The sequence below is a fragment of the Schistocerca serialis genome, chromosome 5, assembly GCF_023864345.2.
Source record: "Schistocerca serialis cubense isolate TAMUIC-IGC-003099 chromosome 5, iqSchSeri2.2, whole genome shotgun sequence".
Taxonomy (NCBI): Eukaryota; Metazoa; Arthropoda; class Insecta; order Orthoptera; family Acrididae; genus Schistocerca; species Schistocerca serialis.
Window position 1 is genome coordinate 381,188,112 of NC_064642.1, and position 26,040 is coordinate 381,214,151.

Here is a 26,040-nt window from a genome sequence, read left to right on the forward strand (position 1 = left end):
CGTAGCAAATGACGTAGCTGAAGGCTATGCTAACTATCGTCTCAGCAAATGAGAGCGTATTTGTCAGTGAACCATTGCTATTAACGTCGGCTGTACAACTGGGGCGAGTGCTAGTACGTCTCTCTAGACCTGCCGTGTGGTGGCGCTCGGTCTGCAATCGCTGACAGTGGCGACACGCGGGTCCGACGTATACTAGCGGACCGCGGCCGATTTAAAGGCTACCACCTAGCAAGTGTGGTGTCTGGTGGTGACACCACAAATACATAATTTATGTGGTGTACCAAAACTACAGAACCATAGTTTTAGTAGATTGCAACTCTACTAGCGGCCATTCATTTGAGTGGATGGGTAGCCTGTGATCAATCCCATAAGAAAGGCTGTCCATAAGTTCAGCAACGCTAGGACATATCATGACTGCTTTCACAGGTGGCCGTGCCTCTGCTGGGCTAGGCTTTGCCTGTGATGGGCTATCATAGGATGTGCTCTTTGGGTGCATAGGACAGGTCTTGTGCCTCAATCTTTCATGTGTATCAATCGGTTGGGAGGATGCATGACATAAAAATGGACCAGAAAATTTGTAGATTGGCTGGGTGGTGAAATACCATACAATACTTTGGGGCAGACGGGAAGGAGTGTACACAGGATGTTCCTCATTTCTGGAAGTAACAATAACTACCCAAAGTACTGGAATGGATACATCTACATCTACGTCTACATCTACATCCATATTCTGTACACCACTGTGTAGTATAAGGCAGAGAGTGTGACCCATTGTACCAATTATGAAGGCTTTTTTCCCCACTATTTCTGTATGGAGTGTGGAAAGAAAAACCGTTTAAAAGACTTTGTGCATTCCGTAATTAATTTACTCCTGTCCTCATGACCCTTATGGGAGCAATATGTATGTCGCTCTAGTACATTCCTAGAGTCATCATTAAAGGTGGTTCTTGAAGTTTTGTACATAGGCTTTCTTGAGCTAATTTATGTCTCACTTCAAGAGTTCTTTCAACATTTCTGTGACATTCTCCTGGGGTTCAGATAAGCCTGTGACCATTCACGCATGCGGATCACCTGTAAACATTCAATATCCCCCCTCAGTCCCACTTGGTACAGGTCTCACTCACTTCAGCAGTATTGTAGGATGGGTTGCACATGTGATATGTAAACAATTATATTTTAGACTGAATGTCTTTCCATGGTATTCTATCAATAAACTGAAATCAGCTACCTGCTTTACCCATGACTGAGCATATGTGATCATTCCATTTCCTGTGTCTACAAAGTGTTACCCATAGGTATTTGTACGAGTTGACCAATTCCAACTGTGAGTCATAAGATACTATGTTTTTTTGATCTGTGAAGTGCACAATCTTACATTTCTGAATATTTAAAGCAAGTTGTGAATCTTTGTACTGCTTTGAAATCTTACCGTAATCTGACTGAATACTGTGCAGCTTCTTTCAGATAGTACTTCGTTAAAGATAATCACATCATCTGTGAAGTGTCTGAGGTTACTATTAATATTGAAACATCATTAACATACATTATTAGATACGGGCCCAACACACACTTACCTGGGATACCCATGAAGTTTCTTCTACATCTGTCAATGACTCTCCATTCAAGATAACTTGCTATGTCCTCCCTACCAAAAAACCTTCTGTCCAGTCACAGATTCCACTTGATATCCCATTCAATCATACTTTTGATAATAAGTGTTGTTACGGTACTGAGTCAAATGCTTTTCAGAAATCAAGAAATATTGCCTCTGTCCGATTGCCTTGGTTCATTCCTCTCAGTATGTCATTTGAGAGGTTGGGGTGATATTGAATAAAGAGGGAGTGGTCTTTGCAGTTGGTTCATGGGTGGGTTCAGAAGATTTGGGGTATGTGTATATGGTGCTGGAGGTGTGTTTACGAACTAGATATGGAGGGTTATCCCTGTCTGTGTGGGTCTCAGGAAGGCCTTATGTACCAGAGTGAGCTCACCAGTGCCACATTCCTATTCTGTGCACTTAGTGCTTCTCTCTCCCAACCATCAACCACCCTTTCCTCCAACCCATCTTCCGTTCCTCTATCACGACCTCCTTTCTCCTCTCACTCAATACAATCATAAACCCCACCACTGCTGCAGTGCCTTTACATTGCAGTCGGCTGGGACAATTGCTGTACATGTTCAGTTTGCTTGTGTATTATGTCATTAAATCTGAAGGATGATATTGTTAAGAAGGTCTGCAATGTTTTCAGTCTCATTTATGTATCCATCAACAACTCAATGCCTCAATTACAATGTGAGTTTTAACTTCACTGTTTCCCTTATTTACATTTCTCAAAGGACTTTTTCTTACTATATTTACGAAACAATGTAGTTTTTTTATCTAATAATCTATCATTTTCTTCACACTGATCAGTTTTCTGGGGATGTCAATGCTGCATGCTCAAAGTGAGCTGTTGTGTATTGCTGTTCTCACATTGTTGAGAACAATAGTCATTGTTAGAGACTGGAAAACATAGCTTGTATTTTTGGCAAAATTTGAATCTATTTTTAGCAAAAGTCGGGTCAGTTTCTGTTGAAATTCACATCTATAGTAAATAAAAAATAAATGATTAGACATAAAAATGTAAGATTGTCATGCTACGTAAGTGAAGATGAAAAAAAGCCTTAGTTCTTTCAAATTGACTGTTACAAAAAAAGTGCTGATTGAGACCCTTATGACTGGAATTTTTGCTTTTGTGAAAACTTCCAACATCTTTTTTTTTTCCGAAGTGGCCTCTGCTTTTTGTTTGCCTGTATTTAAGCTTTAAAAAAAATGACTGTTCTGTTGAAAAGTGGACTGAATGTGCCTCTGGTTTGAGGTGTTTCTCAACATTATTTATCCCTTCCCACCCACTTCAATGATTACAAAACCTGCAGAATATTAATGCCCATTTTGTGGGCATTAATAGCTGAGGGACCCCACGCTTAACAATGCTACAGACAGAAATGACAAGGCAGTTAGTGTAGAAGCTGAACCAAAAGTAACTATTTTAACATTTGGGAAAGGGTTTTGTGCAGTCAAAAAACATACAGACTTTCTTTTCCAATCATTATAGCATGCAGAGTGGGAGCACTATAGTATATAGTGGCAGGCCATGAGCATAAACAAACTAGTATTTCGCCACCACAGGGGTGAGGAACAGTGCAGGGAAATGAACCCCACATCTCTTTCACAGAGCAGCAGCCTACACCCATCTTCTGCGAAAGCAGAACTGATATTGTCACAAGGATCATCGATCTCTTCTGTTCTTGTAAGGGTCTTAATCAAAATCCATGATGGACCCAGATTAGTTGCTTCACTCATTTCAAAACAAGAAGAGAAAACAACAAGCAATGCACAACAACACAAAGCATTCAGGAACGGTTACCACGCAATTGCCTGTTGAGGTTGGCACTGTGTAACAGCATAGTTTAGGCAGTGTTGCCAACTCAGCTGATTTTGGCTGTTCTGGCAGATTTCTTGTATTACTATATTTCAATAAATTAAACACAATTAAATAATTTAATTAATTACATTTAATTAACTTAATTCATGCAATTATTAAAATGTTAAAGTTAAAAAAAATTTCATTGAGTTAATAATATTTTAGATGGACTTTTAGAATAGATAGCCTAATACACTGTTTAATGACGACTATCCTGATTACTGTTGGCAGCTGTGTGACATCTGACACAGTACAGTTCAGGAACAATAAGGAGGCCAATGTGCAGTGGCCAATTTTCATTCAAAGCTCTGGGTGAATTCATTTGTTTCTTTGGAAGGTAATGACGACCAGTGGTTTTGGCCAGTCGGCAATGATTTTTTTTTCTTTCTCAAACAAGTTTACAGAAACTATTTGGCAAAAACAAATTATTTTTGTGTTACTTATAGCTTCACGTGTCAGGTCCATGATGTTCTGCCCATTATTTTGTTAATTATCATAGTTATTGTGATATTTACTTGGAAGTAACATACTGCATGAAATTGAAAACGTTTGCAGTGAAAAATGGGTGTTTCTATGATTTTGAGTTTGGTACAAATTACACAATACATTTCTGCATATGAAATTTAGCTAATGTATAAAATTTTTCTTTAGACTTGGGTGAAGGTATCTGTCACCAATCTCAAGAAAATTGATCTAATGTAGCACACTCATTTGCGATCACACCGCACCAGTGATGAATCCAGAATGAAATATCCACAACATCCCCTGTATTTCAATAACAGTTTATATCAAAATGAGATTTTGGCAAATGACAGAATATAAAAAGGAGGTTATTTTACTATATTGTTATTATGCAAAACTTCATTATCTACCATGGTAATCCTCTAACTACAGACTGACTAAACAATATACATTTATTTTTCTTCTGGGGATGTGCTTTTTTAATAAGTTATTGACCTTTCTTTTCCTCAGTTCCTCATTTAAGAAATCACTGTTTCAGAATTCTCTCGGAATTGTGTCTGCACAACACGTTAGAGAGGTGATACTGTGTATACTCCACTGTGTTTTGGCAAAAGAAGCAAATTTTAAAATGGCAACCAGAAAAATGTGTAAAATTTTACTCAAAATTTGTCACTCATGATGCTTCTCTGATAATTACAAGTGGTTGGCAAGCCAAGTGAAAATAAATCACTGCAATTTCAATGAAATTCTTTTTAGGCACTAATCACAGCATGGTGACAGACCTTTTGAAGGTCACCATTGAAGTGTGGGTGTGGAGGGGCTCCACTTAACATTTACAAAGATGTTTAGAGCAGCACTTCGCCTCCAGTGCTCAGCATTTCCCCTACAGCACTTTCCCGCAACCCCCATCGCTACCGGTCTCCTCATGCATGCCCTGCTGACTGCACATCTACTGGCTACGGCGTTTTGCGCAAACTTATAACAGACTGCAGCAGGGCCTCAGCGGGTTGCTTGAATACAGTCTGCAATGCTATTACAGCCATTTTATTATCAACAGTACACATGCAGCAACCTTTAACTGTCTCTGGGCATTTATTCACCTACTCCTTTCATTTTGAATAAGAAGTCAGTTTCCTTAGACATGTGTACATTTTGTTAAAAAGTGCTGAAGAAACATAATTATGCAGCAATTTAGAGAAGAACGATTAAAAGATGTAAATTTGAAAGACTAGATACAGAAGGTACCAACAGTAAAACAAAGATGCAAAGTCATTTCTGTCAAAGCCTTCTCAACTGCAAGTATCTGGGACTGGGAGACTATTCTAAATCCATCAGGCATGTGAAAGAAGCTAAACCATTTTCTTGTGCTATAAAGCCTAAATAGAATCTTCAGCCAAAAGTTCTATCAGTCACAACAGCTAGAGCTGAGGCAAAAATGACATTATTTGTGAGTAAGTATTGTGCTACACACTGTGCTGATCATCTCAGCAAGCTGAACAAACGATGTTTCCAAATAAGTTATCTGAAAATAACATTGCACAAAATGCAGTGATGTTATAAAAATATAATATATCCACAATGTAATGTTTTGTTGTAAAATTACATTTGGGATAGTTCGTACAGTGTACTTGTCGTTGAGGGCACCGACATAATTATCACGAAACAGCGAAGTGTTTGTTCTTTGGGCTTCTCAGAAAACAAAGAGTGTGTAGTTTCAACTTATTTGAAACTGTTGGGATAGACTCCATGATGCAAAAGCAATTGTTGAAGGAATGAAAGCTATGTTAGCTGACTTTGAACTGAATTTGCAGCAAATACATGGTACAAGCACAGATAATGCATCTTTTACACTTGGCAAAGACAACGGAGTTTATGCTCTCCTTAAACAAGAAGTTTCACACCTAATCCTCATACCATGTATTTGTTACTCCAAACAGTTGGCCTTTCCTCATTCTTGTAAAGAAGAATTCAACCAATTGCAATTCATCTTTTCAGAAACATACGTCGCTCCTCGAGAAGCTGAAAGTCCTACAATCATCCGTATAATACTCTTTATGATGAAGATCTTTTGAGGGTACAACAAATGACCATAACATGGTGGATCTCAATTGAGCCCATCTGTGAACACATACTTAATCAGTGGGAGGGGGTGTGTACTTCAGGGAGGCATCAGTGAATGAAAAGAGCTATACCACTCAGACACTATACAAAATGCATAAAGACGATAATAACAAATTGCTTTTCATATTTCTATGACCAATTCTGCAACAGTGCAATGTAATTAATACAATGCTAATCTGGACCTGTTGACCCCCACCAAGCTGCTGCAACATCTCACTATTTTAATCAAAATCTGTACAGATGGGAAACATAAAAGGGTCTCAAGAGGATCTGATGTTTGCAAATGTTAAGAATTTTCTTCATCTCAGGCCACATTTGGATACCACTTTTGAAAAGCAAGTAGGAATTTTGCATACCAGAATGACTGTGGATACTGAAATGGGAATCAGAAAGTTTGCAGTAACTTTATTGTACAATTTGTCCATAAGCTCCAATCCTCTCTCCTGTAGAATGCTGAAGTGCTGCACAAGGTATCGTCTACAGCACCAGAAAACTGTTTAAGAAGAGTAAAGGACAATCTCACATCATCAGCTTTGAAATTATTTATCATACCAGCCATCCTTCTGATGCAAAACTGTACTGGCAGAAAATCAACTTTTGGAATGGAAGAATGTGACAGACATGATTGGATTTTAGTCAGAAGTATCAAAATATGAGATGCAAGTGAACAGAAGTCTTTTAGTGAACTCTGCAATTTGGCTATGATACTTCTAGTGCTGCCTTGGTAAAATGCAATAGTTGAGAGATGTTTTAGTGAAATGAATATTGCTCGAACTTTGTATAGGAACAGGATAGGGAACATCAAGATAAATCTATCTTGACAATTCGTGCTGGCCTTTGGCATCTCTGAATACGTAAAGAAAGCATTTTCCTCAAACAAGTCTTTTTTTCTGGCTGTTTTCTAGCAGATTTTGAAAGTTGATTAACTGAAATACACGTGACAGAGTGGGCCTGACCTGTAGTGTTATTCGATGCAAAACATCTGCTACCTAATTTGCTGCATTAAATGTCCATATTATAACAACTTTTCAACTTTAGCTAACAAACTAATGTATGTGCTTTTTGTTATAAAATGCTAGGCCCCAACAAAGAGTATAAATATCTGTGGAGTGAGCATTCAGATGCATAGAATGAGAATTCTGTCTGCAACATCTGCCGCAGCTCAAGCTACACAATTTTGGGACTGTGCGTTTTAGCCTGTATAGTGGTTAGCATATTTTGGGAGTTATTACTTTGGTGCCACAGATGTATCACCTTTAGAAGGACTGAGAAACTTTGTATACACATTTTATAGACATCTTAACAATTCGATACCAGGGACTGATGTTTACTTAAATATGTTAAGAGCACAGTATCTTAGCTCAGATATCACTTTATTTATGGTTTTTTGGTAATGGAATAAGAAGTGACAGCTAACAATATTTTTTACATTTTCTATTGCGCCGATTCATATAGTCAAATCTTTTCTAATTGGTTGGTTGGTTGTTTGGGGAAGGAGAATCTTTTCTAATTAATTATGTTATTGTGACACTGTACAGGACACTATCTCATTGAGAGATACTTAGATATACACAAGGATTTGAAAATCTGCATTAATTGGAGGAAATTATTTGGACTGTGATGTATAAATTATATCTGCATATAAATATAGCACTAATCTGTATACACTGACTGGCAGTTTACTCAAACATACTTGCAAATTTACCTAACACTTGCCTCATACACACATGGCCATAAATCACAGAAATGCTCTTTAAAATACAGGACTTTATACTACAGTCTCTTGATATTTCTCAACATATAAAGTACCTCATATCAATATGACATTTACAATTATACATTTGTTGCACATATCTATGAAAAACTTGTCCTGCTTTCACATACTTCTCTTTACATTCATAGTAATGACAATACTGCACCATAGCTGTTACTAGAACTCAAATGTGCAGAAACATATATAAAAAGGGCAAATACATGTAATATTCAAGTTTTGCTATTATTGCAAACTGTAGACAAGCAGTGTTGTCCCAAAATCACATGACTAGGCCAGTTTGATGTCGAGAACATGCACAGCAAGCTATGCTCCTCCCATAGATATGTATACTCTATGGGTCCCAGGGCTCCGTAAAATGTTGCACTATGCAGCATGTATCTTAGATAGATCATTCAACCAACCACAACTGGCCTGACACCAGAGGGCTTAACGCATTAATAAGCCATTGCATTCATGGACTTTTTATTTCACAAAGAGGTTCTTAAACACATATTCTTTCCAAACTGGGCTTTGCCAGATGATGTATATTATCAATAACTAAAAATTAGTTACATTTTTATATTTCTACGCAGAAAATAAAGCTACTTCAAACTACCTCTGATAAAATAGTTCATCTGGACATAATTCGCTATAAAATAGCATCTATTATATAATTTCACTTTCTCACATTTTGAGACAGAATTTCCATCTATTTCACATTTATCACAAAATGCAAATTTTTCTGGTCCCCAGTCATTGTACATTGATAGAAATAGCACGTGAAGAAGACGTAACATGCAAAGGAAGTTGAAGAGCTCCTCAGAGTGCTTCTCACTGACAGGAGCAATTGACTGGGTGGCAATTTGGACTTATGCTTGATTGATCATCTACGCAAATCAGAATATAGCTGAGGAAACTCTTGCAAAAGACCTTTCACAAAGTTTTCTGCAAAGAGGGCAATGACACAGTCAACTAAATCCAAGCCAGTGACTGGCAACAGCAGACAATTAGCCCCAAGATCATAGGGTCTAGAAGACAGCTACTTCTCCTGTGTGCATCTGATGAAGGGACAGGAACTGGAAGGAGCACTGTCAGAAGCTGACAGACTGCACCAATTTAGTGTCAAGTCTGTTGATAATGAATTTGCACCCAAAATAAAAGTAGACAAATGGCATTAACTACAAGGCCATTAGAAACCTCGCAGCAAGCTTAGTTGTACCAGTTCCAGCCAATAAGTAGTGCAGAACTAAGAAAGTACCTGTAGACAATCCTTCCTGTCAGAGGATGATGAGAAGACAAGTCCACAAAGAGCTTACATTTATTGGTTTCCAGGAAGCAGATCTGAAGCTGCATAACTGGATAAACAAGAAGAAGAAGCTGCAATTTATACCAGCCAGAAAGATAGTCGACAGCCAATGAGAATAGAAAACTACCACAATATTCAAGGTGAGAAAGATCCTGGACTTTTCAATATTGTTAGAGCCCCTGGCAGCAATTTCAACCTGAGACTGCAATTCCAAGAACTGTGGTAAATGGCAAAGTATAGCTAGTATAGCACACAGGCTAGAACTCTCATTACACCCGTACAAAGAGAAATGATGACTTTCAAAATGTGGCAGCTGCAATAGCCGATAGATATTCCACTGATAAGATTAAGACAATGATGAAATAAAAGATTTTGGCTAGTATTGAAAGCATCAATATGCATGAAAAGGTACAATAATCCAGATTTTTCCAAATGTTTTTAATTAAGTGTGTCAATAAAAATGATGAATGACATGCAATGCATGCAGCATCAATTGTAGCATACACAAAAAATGTGGCACAGTTACATTAAGGTCACATATTACGTTACACTGTATCAAACAATGGAAAATCCAGGATGCAATGTAACAACATTATAAAAAGGATACCGTATTTACTCGAATCTAAGCCGCACTTTTTTTCCGGTTTTTGTAATCCAAAAAACCACCTGCAGCTTAGAATCGAGTGCAAAGCAAGCGGAAGTTCTGAAAAATGTTGGTACGTGCTCCCACTACTAACTTCTGCTGTCGAATATATGTAGCGCTACACAGGCATGCTTTGTAGGCACAAAGATAAATACTGGTGCCAAAACCTCTGCATCAGTAAATAAATTTTAAAAAAAGGTGGAAGACGAGCTTTTTTTTTCTCCGCCCCGAGTTTCGACCACCGCATTCTCATACATTATCCAACGAAGTAAATACAAATTCCGTATTATTCATCTTAGAATGCAGCAGAATTTCAATGTACGACGAAAATCCGACCGGCAAGACTGTTTGGGATGTTTGTCAATATGGCCAACTCTGCGTTCTCAATTTTTTCCTACCTGTGAGAAGAGATGGTTGCTAATAGGAACCTGGGGAAATGTGAATCACATACCGTATTCACTTCACTATAAGAATAATATGAATATAAACATTTTGCCATGTATTCTTTCGTGTTTGCTGCTATCTCATTTAAATCCTGTCTGCCTAATAAACTACAAAACTAGAGTGAGACAACAGCAAACGCGGAAGAATATACGTATCGTGTCATGTTTATATTCATATTATTCTTATGCCTAATAGTGATACAGTCAGAAATGAAGCACAGCAACTGAATAGATTTTTAAATCTAAGATGACTAATTTCTGTGCAGAATTTGATGTACTAAAGAAGCGGCCGCAAGGATTTTCAAATGGAGAAAAATTTTCGCCGAACTCTCGTTCAGAACATGTTCTATCATACGCAGTCTATTATTTGGTTCTTGTTGATCATTATCAATGCCATTGTTTCGCTAATGAGACGATTCCTCTCTCTTTTTTTTATTTATTGTAAGTGGCGGTAGCGCGCACAAAAGCAAGCCATGCCGCGAGCAGCGACAGGCCGTAAACACGCACTATCAGAACGCAACAAACAATGCATGCACAGTACAGTAATGCATTTTCAGCTTAGAATGACGTAAACACCTATAACAAAGAAAACGGCACTTATCAGATCAAAGCAAAATAAGCAATCGATTGAAACCAGACGAAGCACGTGAAAAAGAAAGGGTACCCGTATAAATATGGACGGAGCGTCTGACACATAGCAATGGCTACCTGGTAAAGCTTAACTGCTAAGCTTACGACTCGAACCAAACTACTGTAGGTGTATCGTCATTCATTCGACCTAAATTGTGTCTCATATTGCAATGGACCAACTCTGTTTCGATTTGGAGGTGCGGCCTAAAACTTTTCTCTGCCCTTGAATTTCGAGTCTCAAATTTCAGGTGTGGCTTAGATTCAGGAAATTTTTTTGCCTTTATTTCGAGTCTCATTTTTCAGGTGCGGTTTAGATTCGAGTGCAGCTTAGATTCGAGTAAATATGGTAGTTGCTACTCACCATATAGCAGAGATGCTGAGTCACAGATAGGCACAACAAAAGGATTGTCACAAAATAAGCTTTCAGCCAACATGGCCTTTGTCAAAAATAGACAACCGATAGAGAGAGAGAGAGAGAGAGAGAGAGAGAGAGAGAGACACACACACACACACACACACACACACACACACACACACACACGACTGCAATCTCTGGCAGCTGAAGCCACATTGCGAGCAGCAGCAGCAGTGCACATTAGGAGAAGCACCCCTGGGCGGGGGTAAGGAGGAGGCTGGGGCGGGGAGAAGGAAGGATACCAGGATAGGGTTGGGGGATGGTGAAGTGCTGTTGGGGAGCGTGCAAGGATGAGGTGGAGAAAGGGTAGGGCAGCTAGGTGCAGTTGGGAGGTTAGGTGGAGGACAGGAGAGAGGTGGGGGGAGGGGAGGTAGCAGTGAGGTAGGGGAGAGTTAGGGTGGCAGCAGTGACTCAGGGTGTGCAGAGAGATGGACTCCAGGGAGAGGTTTCCTGCCCAGCTTGTCACTATTGATGCTGCCTCCCATTACACTAACATCCCTAATGCCCATGGCCTTACCACTATTGAACACTACCTTTCCCAATGCCCAATAGATTCCAAACCAACGACCTCCTGCCTAGTTGCCACGACCAACTATATCCACATGCACAATTACTTCCCCTTTTACCTACAAACAAATCAGCAGTATGGCTATGGGCACCTGCATGGCACCATACTACGCCAACCTGTTCATGGGCCATCTAGAGGAATCCTTCCTTAACACCCAGAATCCTGGTTCAAATTCATTGATAACATCTTTATGATCTGGATTGAGGGCGAGCACACCCTATCTACATTCTACATTCCTCCAGAACCTCAACAGCTTCTTCCCCATTTGCTTCACCTGTTCCTACTCAACCCAACCAGCCACCTTCCTAGATGTTGACCTCCACCTCAAAGATGGCTACATCAGTACCTCTGTCCATATCAAACTTACTAATCAACAGCAATACCTCAACATCGACAGCTGCCAACTGTTCCATACCAAGAAGTCCCTGCCATACAGCCTAGCCACCCGTGGTCGTCGCATCTGCAGTGACGAGTGGCCCTCTCGAAATATACTGAGGGTCTCACTGAGGTCTTCACAGACTGTAATTATCCTCCCAGCCTTGTACAAAAACAAATCTCCCGTGTCTTATCTTTCTAGCCTCCCACCACCTCCCAAAGTCTCACAGCCCAGCCACAGAGGAGCATTCCCCTTGAAACTCAGCACCACCCAGTACTGGAAAAACTGAATTACATTCTCTGCCAGGACTTCCAACTACCTCTCTTCATGCCCTGAAATGATAAATGTCCTGTCCACTATCATTCCCACCCCTCTCACAGTGGTGTTCCGCTGTCCATCTAACCTACACAATATACTCATATATCCCTACACAAACCCTGCTCCTAACCCCTCACCTCATGGCTCACATCCCTGTAATAGACTTAGATACAAGATCTGTCCCATACAACCTCCCAATACCACCTACTCCAGTCCGGTCACCTATACCATCAAATGCAGGGCTACCTGTGAAACCAGCCATGTGATATACAAGCTAAGATGCAGTCACAGTGCTGTATTCTATGTGGGTATGGCAACCAACAACCTGTCTGTCTGCATGAATGGCCACCAACAAACAGTGGCCAAGAAACAACTGGACCAGCCTGTTACTGAGCATGCTGCCCAACATGACATTCTTCATTTCAATGACTGTTTCACAGCCTGTGCCATCTGGATCCTTCCCACCAACACCAGCTTTTCTGAATTTTGCAGGTGGGAACACTGCCTGAAATATATCCTACATTCCCATAACACTCCTAGCCTCAAACTTTGTTAGACATTGTCCTCACCCTTCCAGCCTCTTCCCTGTTCCCATTCCAGCACTACACAGCCCTCTATTCCACCAACACACCCCGTCTTTTTATTTCTCTCCTTTTCTGCAACCTATAGCCCCCCCCCCCTCTCCCTGCCCTCCGTCTAAGCACTTAGCTGCCCTATCCTCTCTCCACCTCGTCCCTGCACACTCCCCAGCAGTACTTCACCATCCCCCACCCATACCTTGCTATTCCTTCCCCCCCCCCCCCCAGCCTCCTCCTTACGCCCACCCAGTTGCCTCTGCCATCATGCACTGCTGCTGCTACTCACAGTGTGGCTTCAGCTGCTGTGACTGAAGTCGTGTGTGTGTGTGTGTGTGTGTGTGTGTGTGTGTGTGTGTGTGTGTGTGTGTGTGTGTGTGTGATCTATTTTTGCCTTGTTGGCCGAAGTTTATTTTGTGACAGTCCTTTTGTTGTGCCTATCCATTATATGGTGAGTAGCAACTACCCCTTTCATGATGTTATTATACCATATCAATATTTCAGAAGTATTGATATTTCATGGATAGAATATTGATATTTATTCACTGTCAATACACAACAATATCAGTAGATTTTTCCAATATACTGGTTTTTCATACTTCTATTTTTAATGTATTTTTACTGATATGAGATACAAGTAATTACTGTTTTTCACACATCTTGTCAAATAAACTTAACAAATGAAGAGTCGTTAAACACTTGTAGTATCTTACTGATATACGATGTTTAATAAAGAACAGTAGGCATGTTATTAGATTCAATCAGACACTCGGTAAATGCCAGTGACCGTATGAGACAAAAGCAAAAAAATGAAAGTGTTGTCAAAGCAGAACCTCTGAAAATGGCACTGGACACAAGAAGACATTGAAATTATTCATATTGAGGGTAGACACTTTTTCCAAAACATGCTTCCTCTGCACCAGACCTATCCCGAGCAGCAATTGCTTCAACCACACCCTACACTCCGTTTACAATCAACTAAGTTAAAATGTATGCACTATGCTTAGTTTGTAAATCACTTGATTGCTGGAGTCCTTACTGCTGAACTGGCAGGAATTGGAAGACTCCAGGTTGCCAACACTTTGTGTCTCACCACTGCCATCAACAACAACAACAACAATAATGATAATAATAATAACAATAACATTACACAACCGAACCTTGTACCCTTCACACAATTTCATACGACACCTCAGGAATAATTACCCACATGTTAGGAACTACTGCTTTAGTATTACAGTGTTTAGCAACACTGGGATACTAATTTCCACATTTGCAACCAAACTCACTTAGCATAACTTCACATTGTGTCCACAGGGGAAACAGAGGATAAATTAACACAGAGGAATTTCCTGCAGCATGTAAAAGAGACATTTAATTCAAGTTAGGTACGTTCCTTAAAATACAAGACATAACATGATGAAGCTCTTTACAATGTGATATTGTATCTTGTGCTTTTGTCTTGAATCAAGATGTATTCAGCTTTCTGCAGTTTCCCCAAAAGATGAAGTTGCTTAAAATGATCGAAACCATTATTTTACATTATGTTATTTGACACTATCTGAATATAAATTAAAATGTGCACTCCATTATTTAGTCTAAGTTCAGTACTTAGAATGTTAATCAGTCAACAATCTTAATTGCAATCCTCCTCTACAAATTATATTTCACTGCTACTGTTCAAACTTGTATTGCAAGTAACTACATGACATGAGTTGTGTAGATTCAAGATGCACTAAATCTGAATGGCTGCACGAGGATTTGACCTAATCCAGCCAAACACAAGTCTGGTATGCCTTCTTCCTCAATGGAGGCAGAAGTGGGTGTCTAATAGTCATGATCCACTCAAAAGCAGTATAAACAGTAAGTTCAAAGTTTACCTGATTGCTATAGGGTGTTATGACAGCGATTCCTTCATTTGGAACATTTGCCTCTAAAAGGCGGTGCACCAAAGCAGCAACAATATTGGCCTCTTCCTCGTTCGAATACGATCCCTCATCATCAACAGATTCTTCATAGTCCATGCCTGCTGTGTCAATGAATAGCATTGGAGTGCCTGCCCACGAGAGGAGAAAGTTACTGGGAGTTTATTAACACAAAAGAAGTGGACAAAATACAGTGAATTATGCCAAGAGTATAAATTAATGTACAAAATATCATGACAATAATATTTCCACAACACCTATCACAAGTAAACAATTTACAATATGTTCGTCTGCAGGACCTTTTATCCTTGATATACAATGTAAGACATGCAGTCATATCCATTACTTTCCCACAAACTGACTTCCTCCTTATTTATAAAACATTTGTTGTACTAACCTGTGCTCACAGCTGCAAAATTTAATTTGTATTGACTTAAGTTAGGATTTCTTTGAAAAGGTCTTACACTGTGCCACCTTTAAATGGAATTAAGAATCAGCAAAGATAAGTTATGAGCTCATAATGAAAATTATAAATATCTGGCATTGTCAGCTGGAGAGTGACCGTGAATTCAATGTAAAGAAAGCTTCAAATATGAAATTTTTATTGCACTGATCACATGTAGGTACTGTGGATTACTATTTTCAGTAGGGCTAAGCTGCCCTCTTCAGATCCTCAGATCACAGGATATGAAAACATGCTGTGAAATAAACTGTATGTCTGTTTTTGTACTACCATAATGGGCTCCTAATGAAAAGAAAGTAAAACATTGAAAAATACAACTGCATCCTCATGGCAACATAGGGTCACACAGGTGTATCCCATCACAAAGTGCCACATATGTCCATGTTAAATGCTGGCTATACATGCAGTTTATTGCACAGCATGATTTCATAACCCATTCACTGAGGATCTGAAGATGGCAACTTAGTCCTACCAAAACTAGTAATCAAGTGTACCTACGTGTGATAAAGGCAATAAAAACTTCATATCTGAAGCTTTCTTTACATATGAAAATATTGTAAAATACTGATAGTTAAATACCTGTAATATATTGGGATAGCAAAAACATATGAAAGAGATGTATATGTTTTCTGCAATTACAAGAATTTTCTGAAGAAAGAAGATATACCCAGACATTTCAGCAACTATCATACTCTCACTCTCACTCTCTCTCTCTCTTTTTTACTTGAAATATTTCACTGTTCTTTTCATTGATTTTGTATATGGAAGTTTCTCTACAGAGTACAGAGTATTTCAAACAGAAATGTATAAAGTCAAAATCATTTAAAAAGTGCAAAATGGAAGCATTTACATCCTGTTATTCAATAAATATTTACCTGTTTCATCATTTTCTGTGACACAAGGTAAGTCTTTCATAAGATGTTTAGCTACAGATGCATCAGCTGTGAGCTGACCATTATAAATTTTCTCCGATACCCATTTCATAATTGTCTCATTCATACGGAACTGGTGCGTTAGCATGTGATAAGGCCATTTCTTTACTGCCCGCTCCATGAGGCTAACTGACAATACATTTGTACTCTCTGGATTTAGAACTGTAGGTGGCAGCTGCATATGGTCACCTGCCATTATTACTTTGCTTGCTCTGGGTAATGCAATCCAACAGGCAGCCTCCATTCCCTTAAAGTTAATGAAGTTTCAAAACAGATAAGCAGAACACACAGATTTTCATCTGCACATGTCATCATATACAAACACATTCAGTCACAAAAGGGATAGCATGTTGTCTGTGTATTGGGTCTGCTAGCAGATCAGTATCTTATTCGCAATTCCAAACACAAAGTGCTGGTGTCAGTTGCAAAACATTACACAGTGCTTCATCTAAAATCAGTCCTACCTGCATGAAAATAAAATACTCTGCAAACATTGTTTTATAACTCATGCAAAGAATCTTGATTTGAATTTAAGCAATGAAATGATTAAGATCTGTAAAAACAGCAAAAACAAAAAACATACTTTGAACAAGAGAAAAGAGAAAGCAATGAATACAATTACACTTTCACTTTACTGATACTGGTCTCTCACTTTTTACTCCCCTCTGTGATCAATTGAAATTGGCTGACAACATGCCACTCCAAAATGTTTACCTCTACTGCCAACCTTAGTTATGTGACAGCATCGTGTGAATATAATGTGGATCTGTGTGCGTTGTTGTGCTTAATGAGTGTTAGTACTATTTACAAAAATTAGTGAAGAGGCTGTTCCTGGCTCATCTAACAACTCTCCTTAACTTTTTCTTACTTCTGCAACAAATTAATCCATTACATGTTCATTTCTTTTATAAGTTATAAGCCATCTGCTCTGAGAGAAGGATGTGGGTCTTGCCGCAGCAACCAATGTGCTTTCACTCTGAGCATCCTCCACTCAGGAGACATATGAAAGTATGTGATCAATAAATGTTTTTCTTTATTTATTTGTATCAAGAGTTTACACTGGACTGAAACACCATAAATGATTATAAGGATGTTTGAGAAAGAAGAGGAGCATCTTGTTACTAGCTGGGAAGCAGTAACAACTATGGTGAAATTGACATAAAAACAAACTCCATGATAAAATTGCATATATCTCTAACAAAGCTCTTCATTAAAGAATGCCTTTGATGGGATAAATGAGTTATTGAAAATTACTGAAGATTAGACAACAAAGAATGACCCTTCTTTTCAAAATTTCTCAGTGTCCAACTTATATCAATTTGTTTTGAGTAGCTTGTTACTATAAGCTCCTCTTCTGGACCACATTTTTTTGTGTCATTATTTTACATTAATCACTTATGAATAACAAATACAAGCTGTATGGTTACCTGCGAGCATTCATCAATGACCAAAACATCAAAATGGTCGGGAGGAAGGAGTTTTAACAGTCCATCATAATTTGCTGTAGTTAATGTACACAAGACAACTTCTGCCTTAAACAATACATCCTTCTGAGTTTTTAGTTCTCTTCTTTTTATTTCATTTCTCAGCTCTTTCACTCGTCTGGTAACACTATCCCTAGTCTCTTCTGAGCTCCTACGCAGCTTTCGAGAAACTTCACGAATTTCTGACCTGATTTCTGATAATATCTGAGCATTATCACTACTTGCAATAACGGAATCCAATGAATATTGCTGAAATGTTTCTGGCATACGGGCAGGATGTCCAAGTCGAATGGCACGACATTTTGCTCGTACCAAGCGTTCTAGAACATTGTCCACTGCAATGTTTGATGGCGCTGTCACTATCACCTATGGGCAGAAATGTTGTTACAACACACACACAAACAAACAAAATGAAGTTAAAATTCAAACGGATTAACAACAAAAACAAGCGGCATGCATGCATTTTTTTCCTTCCAAATTGTACTACCATACTGGGCTCCTAATGAAAATTTGATAAAAGTTTATCCTACCTTCTTATAACCTGCACATTTAACTTCTTTAAATATAATACCAATCTCAAATTTAATTTATATACATGAAATTTATTACCTTTTGTTTGGCTTTCACAAGCTGAAGAATTATTTCCACAAGAGTTGTAGTTTTTCCTGTACCAGGAGGTCCCTGGATTATTGCAATATGCTTCTGTTTCAGACTGTACGCAACAGCTTCCTTCTGACTTGCATGAAGGTTACCTGTAAAGTGATATAAATATAGCTCACAACGTTAGATGTTATGTCACTAGTGTTACGGTGTTGGGTATTTTATGCAGATAAAAAACTTCAAATAACAGAGAATGCTAGTAACTGTCCATTTTGCATTACAATGATCCCTGTTTATGACCAACATAAATTATTACCACATAAAGCTATGGATATGTGAGAAGTTAGAGTTCTATACACACTATTAAATACAGGTAATGAAGTTGTAATCACCACAAGTGAAGCTGAAGTCACCACAAGAATAATGACAGACTCAAAAGGTGTATCTTAAATGAGCACTGGCCATTGTAAGTATGATGAGAAATTTCTTCTTTGATTCTTTCAGAACTTATGAACTCGTAGCCAGAAGTCAAAGGCTACGGTGAACTCACAATGTAAAAGGTCAGGCACACTGTACATGGTGATAAGACAGACTCACTAATGTGCAGCTCATTCACATGCCACCATAATGAACACTGCTGATGTGGATGGAAGGAAGGAGGAATTCTGAGTGTTTTAATGTTCCATAAATGACAATGTCATGGAACAACTCGGATATGTCAAAGATGAGGTAGGAAATCATCCTCATCATTTTCAAAGCACACATCCCAGCATTTTCCTTAATCAAATTTAGGAGGCAAAGGAAAACGTATATGTGGATGCATATGTAAATCCTGTTCGTCCCAATCACCTTCCTCAATAACACGACTTATTCCCTGAAAAACATGTTATCTTGAAATATCTCCTTACCAGCTCCTCTTTGAATTCTGAGTTTTTCACACTATCCTGATGCAGTATAATTGAAGCTGTAGAGTTTGCAGATATATTCTTCAGAATAAAACAGACTGGTTTATTGCCTTATTTCTCAATGGCTGTTAGTACAGATTTCATTGAAACCAAAGGAAAAGCTTTCTCAAAATCTATGACACTCAAAGCAATAATTCATAGTCATTACCCTTCCTATAATTATAATCATGACTTGCAAATTGTCCACCACACATTTGACAGCAAAAAAGGTAGCAGCAGAAAATCATAGCAATGGTCAAATACAGTACAGCATTGCCCAGACTAAAATGCAGCATGTCATTTTAAAGACTTACATTGAGAAAATGCAGAAGAGGAATTATTACTTCAAATAGCAATCAAAAATAATCCTAGTCAAAATATCCACGGGTGTGCTGCCGGTCTATAGTGTCCAACGGGCAACGGGCACAATTCCCTCTGAGCAGCCATAGCGTACGGATCTCCGTGCCGGCACGTTCACAGGAGCTCAGTCCGTCAGTTCACCTGATGATGGCGACATGTATGATCGCCGAAATATTGTGCCCGTTGGACACTATAGACCGGCAGCACACCCATGGATATTTTGACTATCAAATACGCCGGGAGAAACTCAAGAATCACAAAAATAATCCTCATGTATTCTAGATCTAGTACATGATGACATTATGGCTTTTCTGCAAACTGCTGAAAGAGAGACATACTAAATATCCAGATGATGTGAAGTTAATTTTCTCCAGCAGATGTGACACTTTCTACACTTTAAATCAAGGGCCACTTGTCAAGACAAGTATGATAAAACTGGTAGCAACATGTACTATTTGTCCACTTATATGGGATGGCTACAGCTACAGCAAAAAATTACAATAACACTGGTGTAATAATAAATTGCTTCCACCATGGTCTACCAGAAGGGCAAAGATTATCAAAAGCTGATTATTTAGTCTACACATTAGCAGCAGCATGAACACTGAGGTTTTCTTATGATTCACTGAATTCTGCCCATGGCAGGCTACACTCAACAGCTCACCAATTTTGAAATGCTTTAATACACTAATTGCAGAGCCCTCAAAATGTAACCCTTGTAAAAGTGTTAAGGGGAAGAGAGAGATCATGCAGTTCAGTGAAGCTGGCCACAGAAAGTGCTACTTTACATCCATTTTCTGGCAATGACCCTCTTCTAGTAACTCGAACAATATAGATACCAACAGCTGTAATTTTATTTCATAACTTTAATTAGCTAACCAGATTTGATGCCTCACTGGCACCATCTTCAGACCTTTACACATGAAACTAAGCAAGTCATCTCATCATTTGTGTTGGTATTGTATGGACCACTACATCCAACTTGTTTCCATATACTACTAAAACTTCTCAGTAAATGTGGACGCTTCACACCTCTAATGATGATACCTCACAGGATGCAGATGGTCAATGAAATTACTGAGCTGCCCTCTGGATAACATATTAAGTGGTAAAGAAACCACATGTGATGCCATTTTGAGGGTAAAAAAAAAATATTATTGCAAACCATTAACTATTTGTTGCGAAAATTTCATTTTTTCTATAAATTAAACAAATTAACACGGGAAAACAACAATAATTGCTAAAGTGGAAATCGATCCAAATACTGCAACCATGCAATAGCTATTAGTCTGTCAAATATGACACTGAACAGTGAAGTAACTATACTTACTGCTACAATATTCTGATATTTCTTATTGTAGTCTCCCACCCCGTGACTTCAGGTGCCTATTGCACATGTAATATCCTAGTAATGCAGATAATTCTCAAGGGTTTTTAGAGATTGTACTCCTTGTGCTGAGTGTGAGTTGTGCTTGGATAGCTCAGTCAGTAGATTACTTGCCATGAAAGGCACAGTTCCAAAGTTCACGTCCAGTCCAGCACACAGTTTTAATCTGTCACGAGGTTTCATCTGTGATATTTCTATGATTTTCTCGTTTCCAAGTAAGCCTACATCTAAATCTTTTTTACTGCTTTGTTTTTCTTGCAGAACATACTCATTGACGCTATTGCTCGAGTTCCTGGAGTCTACTACTGCCAATATTCTTTCATCTGGGCCTGAGACCGACATCCTATGAGCTCTCACATGGCAGTATGGCCTCTGGCGATCATACCCATGATACACTAGCTTGCCAGGGCCTCAAGGGTTTGACAAGATACACGACCCATGCAATACCTCATCTGAGCTATGCTAGGAGTAGTCTCAGTCCAGGGATGAGAACTTCTGAATCTCAGAACCTGGAATCAAGGTGAACAGTTTGTATCCTGACCACGTGCCAGCACAGGCTCCAAGTCACCAATCAACATTATCTGACAGGCAGTCTCCATGGCATCTGTCACATACGTAGTTGAAATGGTAACAAACTTTGACCCATCACACTGTTTGCAGTGTGGTTTTATGAGTCTGTTTAGCACAAAGTGCTCCATCAACATACATTACGATTACTAACAGCTGCATGGGATGAACATCTGGAATGGACATTGGATATATCCTGCTTGGTAACCCTAATACTCCCTAAGCTATAATTAAGGGCTCTCTCCCTTCCTGTTCTCAACAGCTTCATCTTTTGCAGTCTTAACATTTATTAGTAATATTTCCTCTAAAATGCACAAAAAATAGAGTAAACAAAGCATTTGTTAAACATATAACTTGATTTTAGTTTAGTGTTCATTGTTATTTACAGTATTTTATAAAGAATATGGCAAAGTAACGTATAATTTATATAAAAGCTTACCACTGATAAAATCAATCTCACCATCCTTCAGGAGAGATGGTGGCACAGGTACCTCTACAGGTTGAGCATTACCAAACAATAATGGAATCAATGCATCTCCTGGAGATCCAGAAGGTGATTTTAAATACTGGAGAGCACTGAAATATTTTGTCAAACACGTTAATTAATCTCACAACTTTTCTAAAATAACAAAAAACAATACAAATTTCTTAGACTGTAGAGCTACTAGTTAATGGAATGCAACTAGGCTTACACAAAGCAAAGTTCTCTATTCTTCTACAACATTGTACTATAAGAGCAATCAAAAAGTTTCTGTTCAAAGGCTGTACAGACCAGAATCAGTATGCTTATCAAGTAAAATCATCATGAGCACAGAGGAAATCATCCAACTGATGCACCAGGTTCAAGATACCCATTTGGTAAAACATAGTGTCCTTCTCCAAGAAGAAATACATAACTGCCTGCTACACATACTCATCTGACAGGACTCATTGACCCTTCAAGGCCTCTTTTAAGGGAGTGAAAGTGTGATAATCACATGATGAGATACAGGACCATAGGGTGGGTACTTGGGTGTCTACCACTTCTTGTTGTCCGTAATGGACAAGGCTGGCCTCTCAGATCGACTGGCATCTTGCGCTGAATTGCGACCACCACGGAACTTGGCACTCCATTCCATAACGGTAGTTTTTGACAGATATGCTGCCCCATACACATTCTCCAATGGATGACTACCAGTGTCTGTCCTTTGGCAGCCAAGAAAAGAATAACAGCACATTGGTCCCATTTGGGCGCATTTGGTGATATCATCACCACAGTTCACAGTTCTGCATTTAATGCACACATACTGGAAAGACACAAATGCACACTAATCCAATACCTACATGGCAGTACTTATATACCTGCATCAAACAAGCATTACGTTGCATATACACTGCCCGCAATACCCTCAAGCAGAAACTTTATGATCACCCCCTATATGCTGTCATGGTCTTCAGCCCGAAGACTGGCTTGATGCATCTACATCTACATCTACATTTATACTCCGAAAGCCACCCAACGGTGTGTGGCGGAGGGCACTTTACGTGCCACTGTCATTACCTCCCTTTCCTGTTCCAGTCGCGTATGGTTTGCGGAAAGAACGACTATCTGAAAGCCTCCGTGCGCGCTCTAATCTCTCTAATTTTACATTCATGATCTCCTCGGGAGGTATAAGTAGGGGGAAGCAATATATTGGATACCTCATCCAGAAACGCACCCTCTCGAAACCTGACGAGCAAGCTGCACCGTGATGCAGAGCGCCTCTCGTGCAGAGTCTGCCACTTGAGTTTGTTAAACATCTCTGTAACGCTATCACGGTTACCAAATAACCCTGTGACGAAACGCGCCGCTCTTCTTTGGATCTTCTCTATCTCCTCCGTCAACCCGATCTGGTACGGATCCCACACTGATGAGCAATACTCAAGTATAGGTCGAACGAGTGTTTTGTAAGCCACCTCCTTTGTTGATGGACTACATTTTCTAAGGACTCTCCCAATGAATCTCAACCTGGTACCCGCCTTACCAACAATTAATTTTATATGATCATTCCGCACGCATACTCCCAGATATTTTACAGAAGTAACTGCTACCAGTGTTTGTTCCGCTATCATATAATCACACAATAAAGGATCCTTCTTTCTATGTATTCGCAATACATTACATTTGTCTATGTTAAGGGTCAGTTGCCACTCCCTGCACCAAGTGCCTATCGGCTGCAGATCTTCCTGCATTTCGCTACAATTTTCTAATGCTGCAACATCTCTGTATACTACAGCATCATCTGCAAAAAGCCGCATGGAACATCCGACACTATCTACTAGGTCATTTATATATATATTGTGAAAAGCAATGGTCCCAAAACACTCCCCTGTGGCACGCCAGAGGTTACTTTAATGTCTGTAGACGTCTCTCCATTGATAACAACATGCTGTGTTCTGTTTGCTAAAAACTCTTCAATCCAGCCACACAGTTGGTCTGATATTCCGTAGGCTCTTACTTTGTTTATCAGGCGACAGTGCGGAACTGTATTGAATGCCTTCCGGAAGTCAAGAAAAATAGTATCTACCTGGGAGCCTGTATCTAATATTTTCTGGGTCTCATGAACAACCCAGCTCTCCATGCTACCCTGTCCTGTGCAAATCTCTTCATCTTCAGTTAACTACCGCATCATCCTACATACATTTGAACCTGCTTACTGCACTCACTCTCAGTATGCCTCTACAGTTTTTACCTCAAATACTAAACTGGTCATTCCCTGGTCCCTCAGGATATGTCATATCAACTGATCCCTTCTTTTAGTCAAGTTATGCCACAAATTTCGTTCTCCTCATTTCTATTCAATACTTCCTCATTCAATCTTAAGAATTCTTCTGTAGCAACACATTTCAAAAGCTTGTATTCTCTTGGTATGTTCCTTGTCCACATTCCTCTTCCATACAAGGCTATACAGTCCAGGAAAGTATCTTAAGAAAGGGCCTCCTAACACTTAAATTTACATTCAATGTTAACAAGTTTCTCATTTTCAGAAAAACTTTTCATGCCATTGCCAGTCTATATTTTATATCCTCTCTAGTTTGGCAATCAATACTGTATGAGACTTAAAAAAAAAAACCTTAAGTCACTGAAAGAGTGAAGCTCTGTAAATAAAAAAGATTTGGTTATATAGATAAATGCACAAAAATAAATGGCTCTGAGCACTATGGGACTTAACATCTGTGGTCATCAGTCCCCTAGAACTTAGAACTACTTAAACATAATTAACCTAAGGACATCACACACATCCATGCCCGAGGCAGGATTCGAACCTGCGACCGTAGCAGTTGCGCGGTTCCGGACTGCGCGCCTAGAACCGCTAGACCACCGCGGCCGGCACACAAAAATAAATGGAAAGTTATATTTTTGTCTATTGTACTTACTACAACAGCAATACTTAGTAAACAATCATAAATGTGGTAAAATAAAGTGCACATCTTTCTCATCTTTTTCTCATGAAGTTCATTTTAGTAAGTTCCAATAACATGAAATTTGACACTCTTATTTTCGTGGTGTTTTTACTGTGAATACTTGTTTCTTTTTCAGAATTTGGTTAGAAAACTGATCTTATTTGCTTCACAAAATGTTATCACTCACTTTTAAATTACAAAACAGAATTTCTGGCCAGTACTTATCTTCAAGAGTCAAAATGTGACATATGTATAAAAGTGATACACTTCCTACCTTCCAGAACTAACAGTGCCTTCCTTGGGGAGTGGAGAGAGAGAGGGACAAATTGCGGAAGATTAAAAGGATGGGCATGTCACCAACATCTCAGGATGAGAGGGACCCACATACAGTAAGGATGATGATATACAGTATTACACATTTTGCCCCATGAAGGTCAATATCAGAAATTCTGTCTCCTAACTTGTTAGTTTTTTTTAATTTTCCATTAGTACAACTGTCAGTCAGTTTTGCCATTCAAATTTTAAAAACTATGATTTGTACTGTTATAAATTTTTCACAGAAATTCAATTTCAACTACTGCTAATATAATGGCATAAATACATCGTACTTTGCACTACATGGTCATCATTTGAAGTCAAAAGTAGACAGTAAATTATGTGGAGTGAACATGGAAATCATTACTTAGTGAACAACAGCCTGGGACTACATTGAGTTTGAAAGGATGTTATTCCCCAAAATATTCTAGTATAACTGTAAGACCTTTCAGCCCTTCTGCTGAAGAAGGAGCCACTGGCTCCAAAAGCTTGCATATGTAAAACTTTCTTTTATTTGTGTGTTCTCCTGCAGCCACTTGGTGAGTAGATTGTTTTATCCATCCAGTTAT

At 39.0% G+C, this 26,040-nt stretch overlaps 1 protein-coding gene across 1 annotated transcript in view; it reads right to left on the reverse strand.

Moving 5' to 3' along the window:
• The window catches only part of LOC126481234 (DNA-binding protein SMUBP-2-like), a 53,846-nt gene that overhangs the window by 17,424 nt on the left and 10,382 nt on the right, over window positions 1-26,040 (reverse strand). Inside the window, exons 3-7 of the mRNA XM_050104847.1 lie at window positions 22,173-22,309; window positions 18,485-18,627; window positions 17,819-18,241; window positions 16,335-16,638; window positions 14,952-15,127 (exon numbers count right to left, since the gene is read on the reverse strand). Coding sequence (XP_049960804.1) covers window positions 14,952-15,127; window positions 16,335-16,638; window positions 17,819-18,241; window positions 18,485-18,627; window positions 22,173-22,309 — 1,183 coding nt within the window. The remainder of the gene's footprint in view (window positions 1-14,951; window positions 15,128-16,334; window positions 16,639-17,818; window positions 18,242-18,484; window positions 18,628-22,172; window positions 22,310-26,040) is intronic.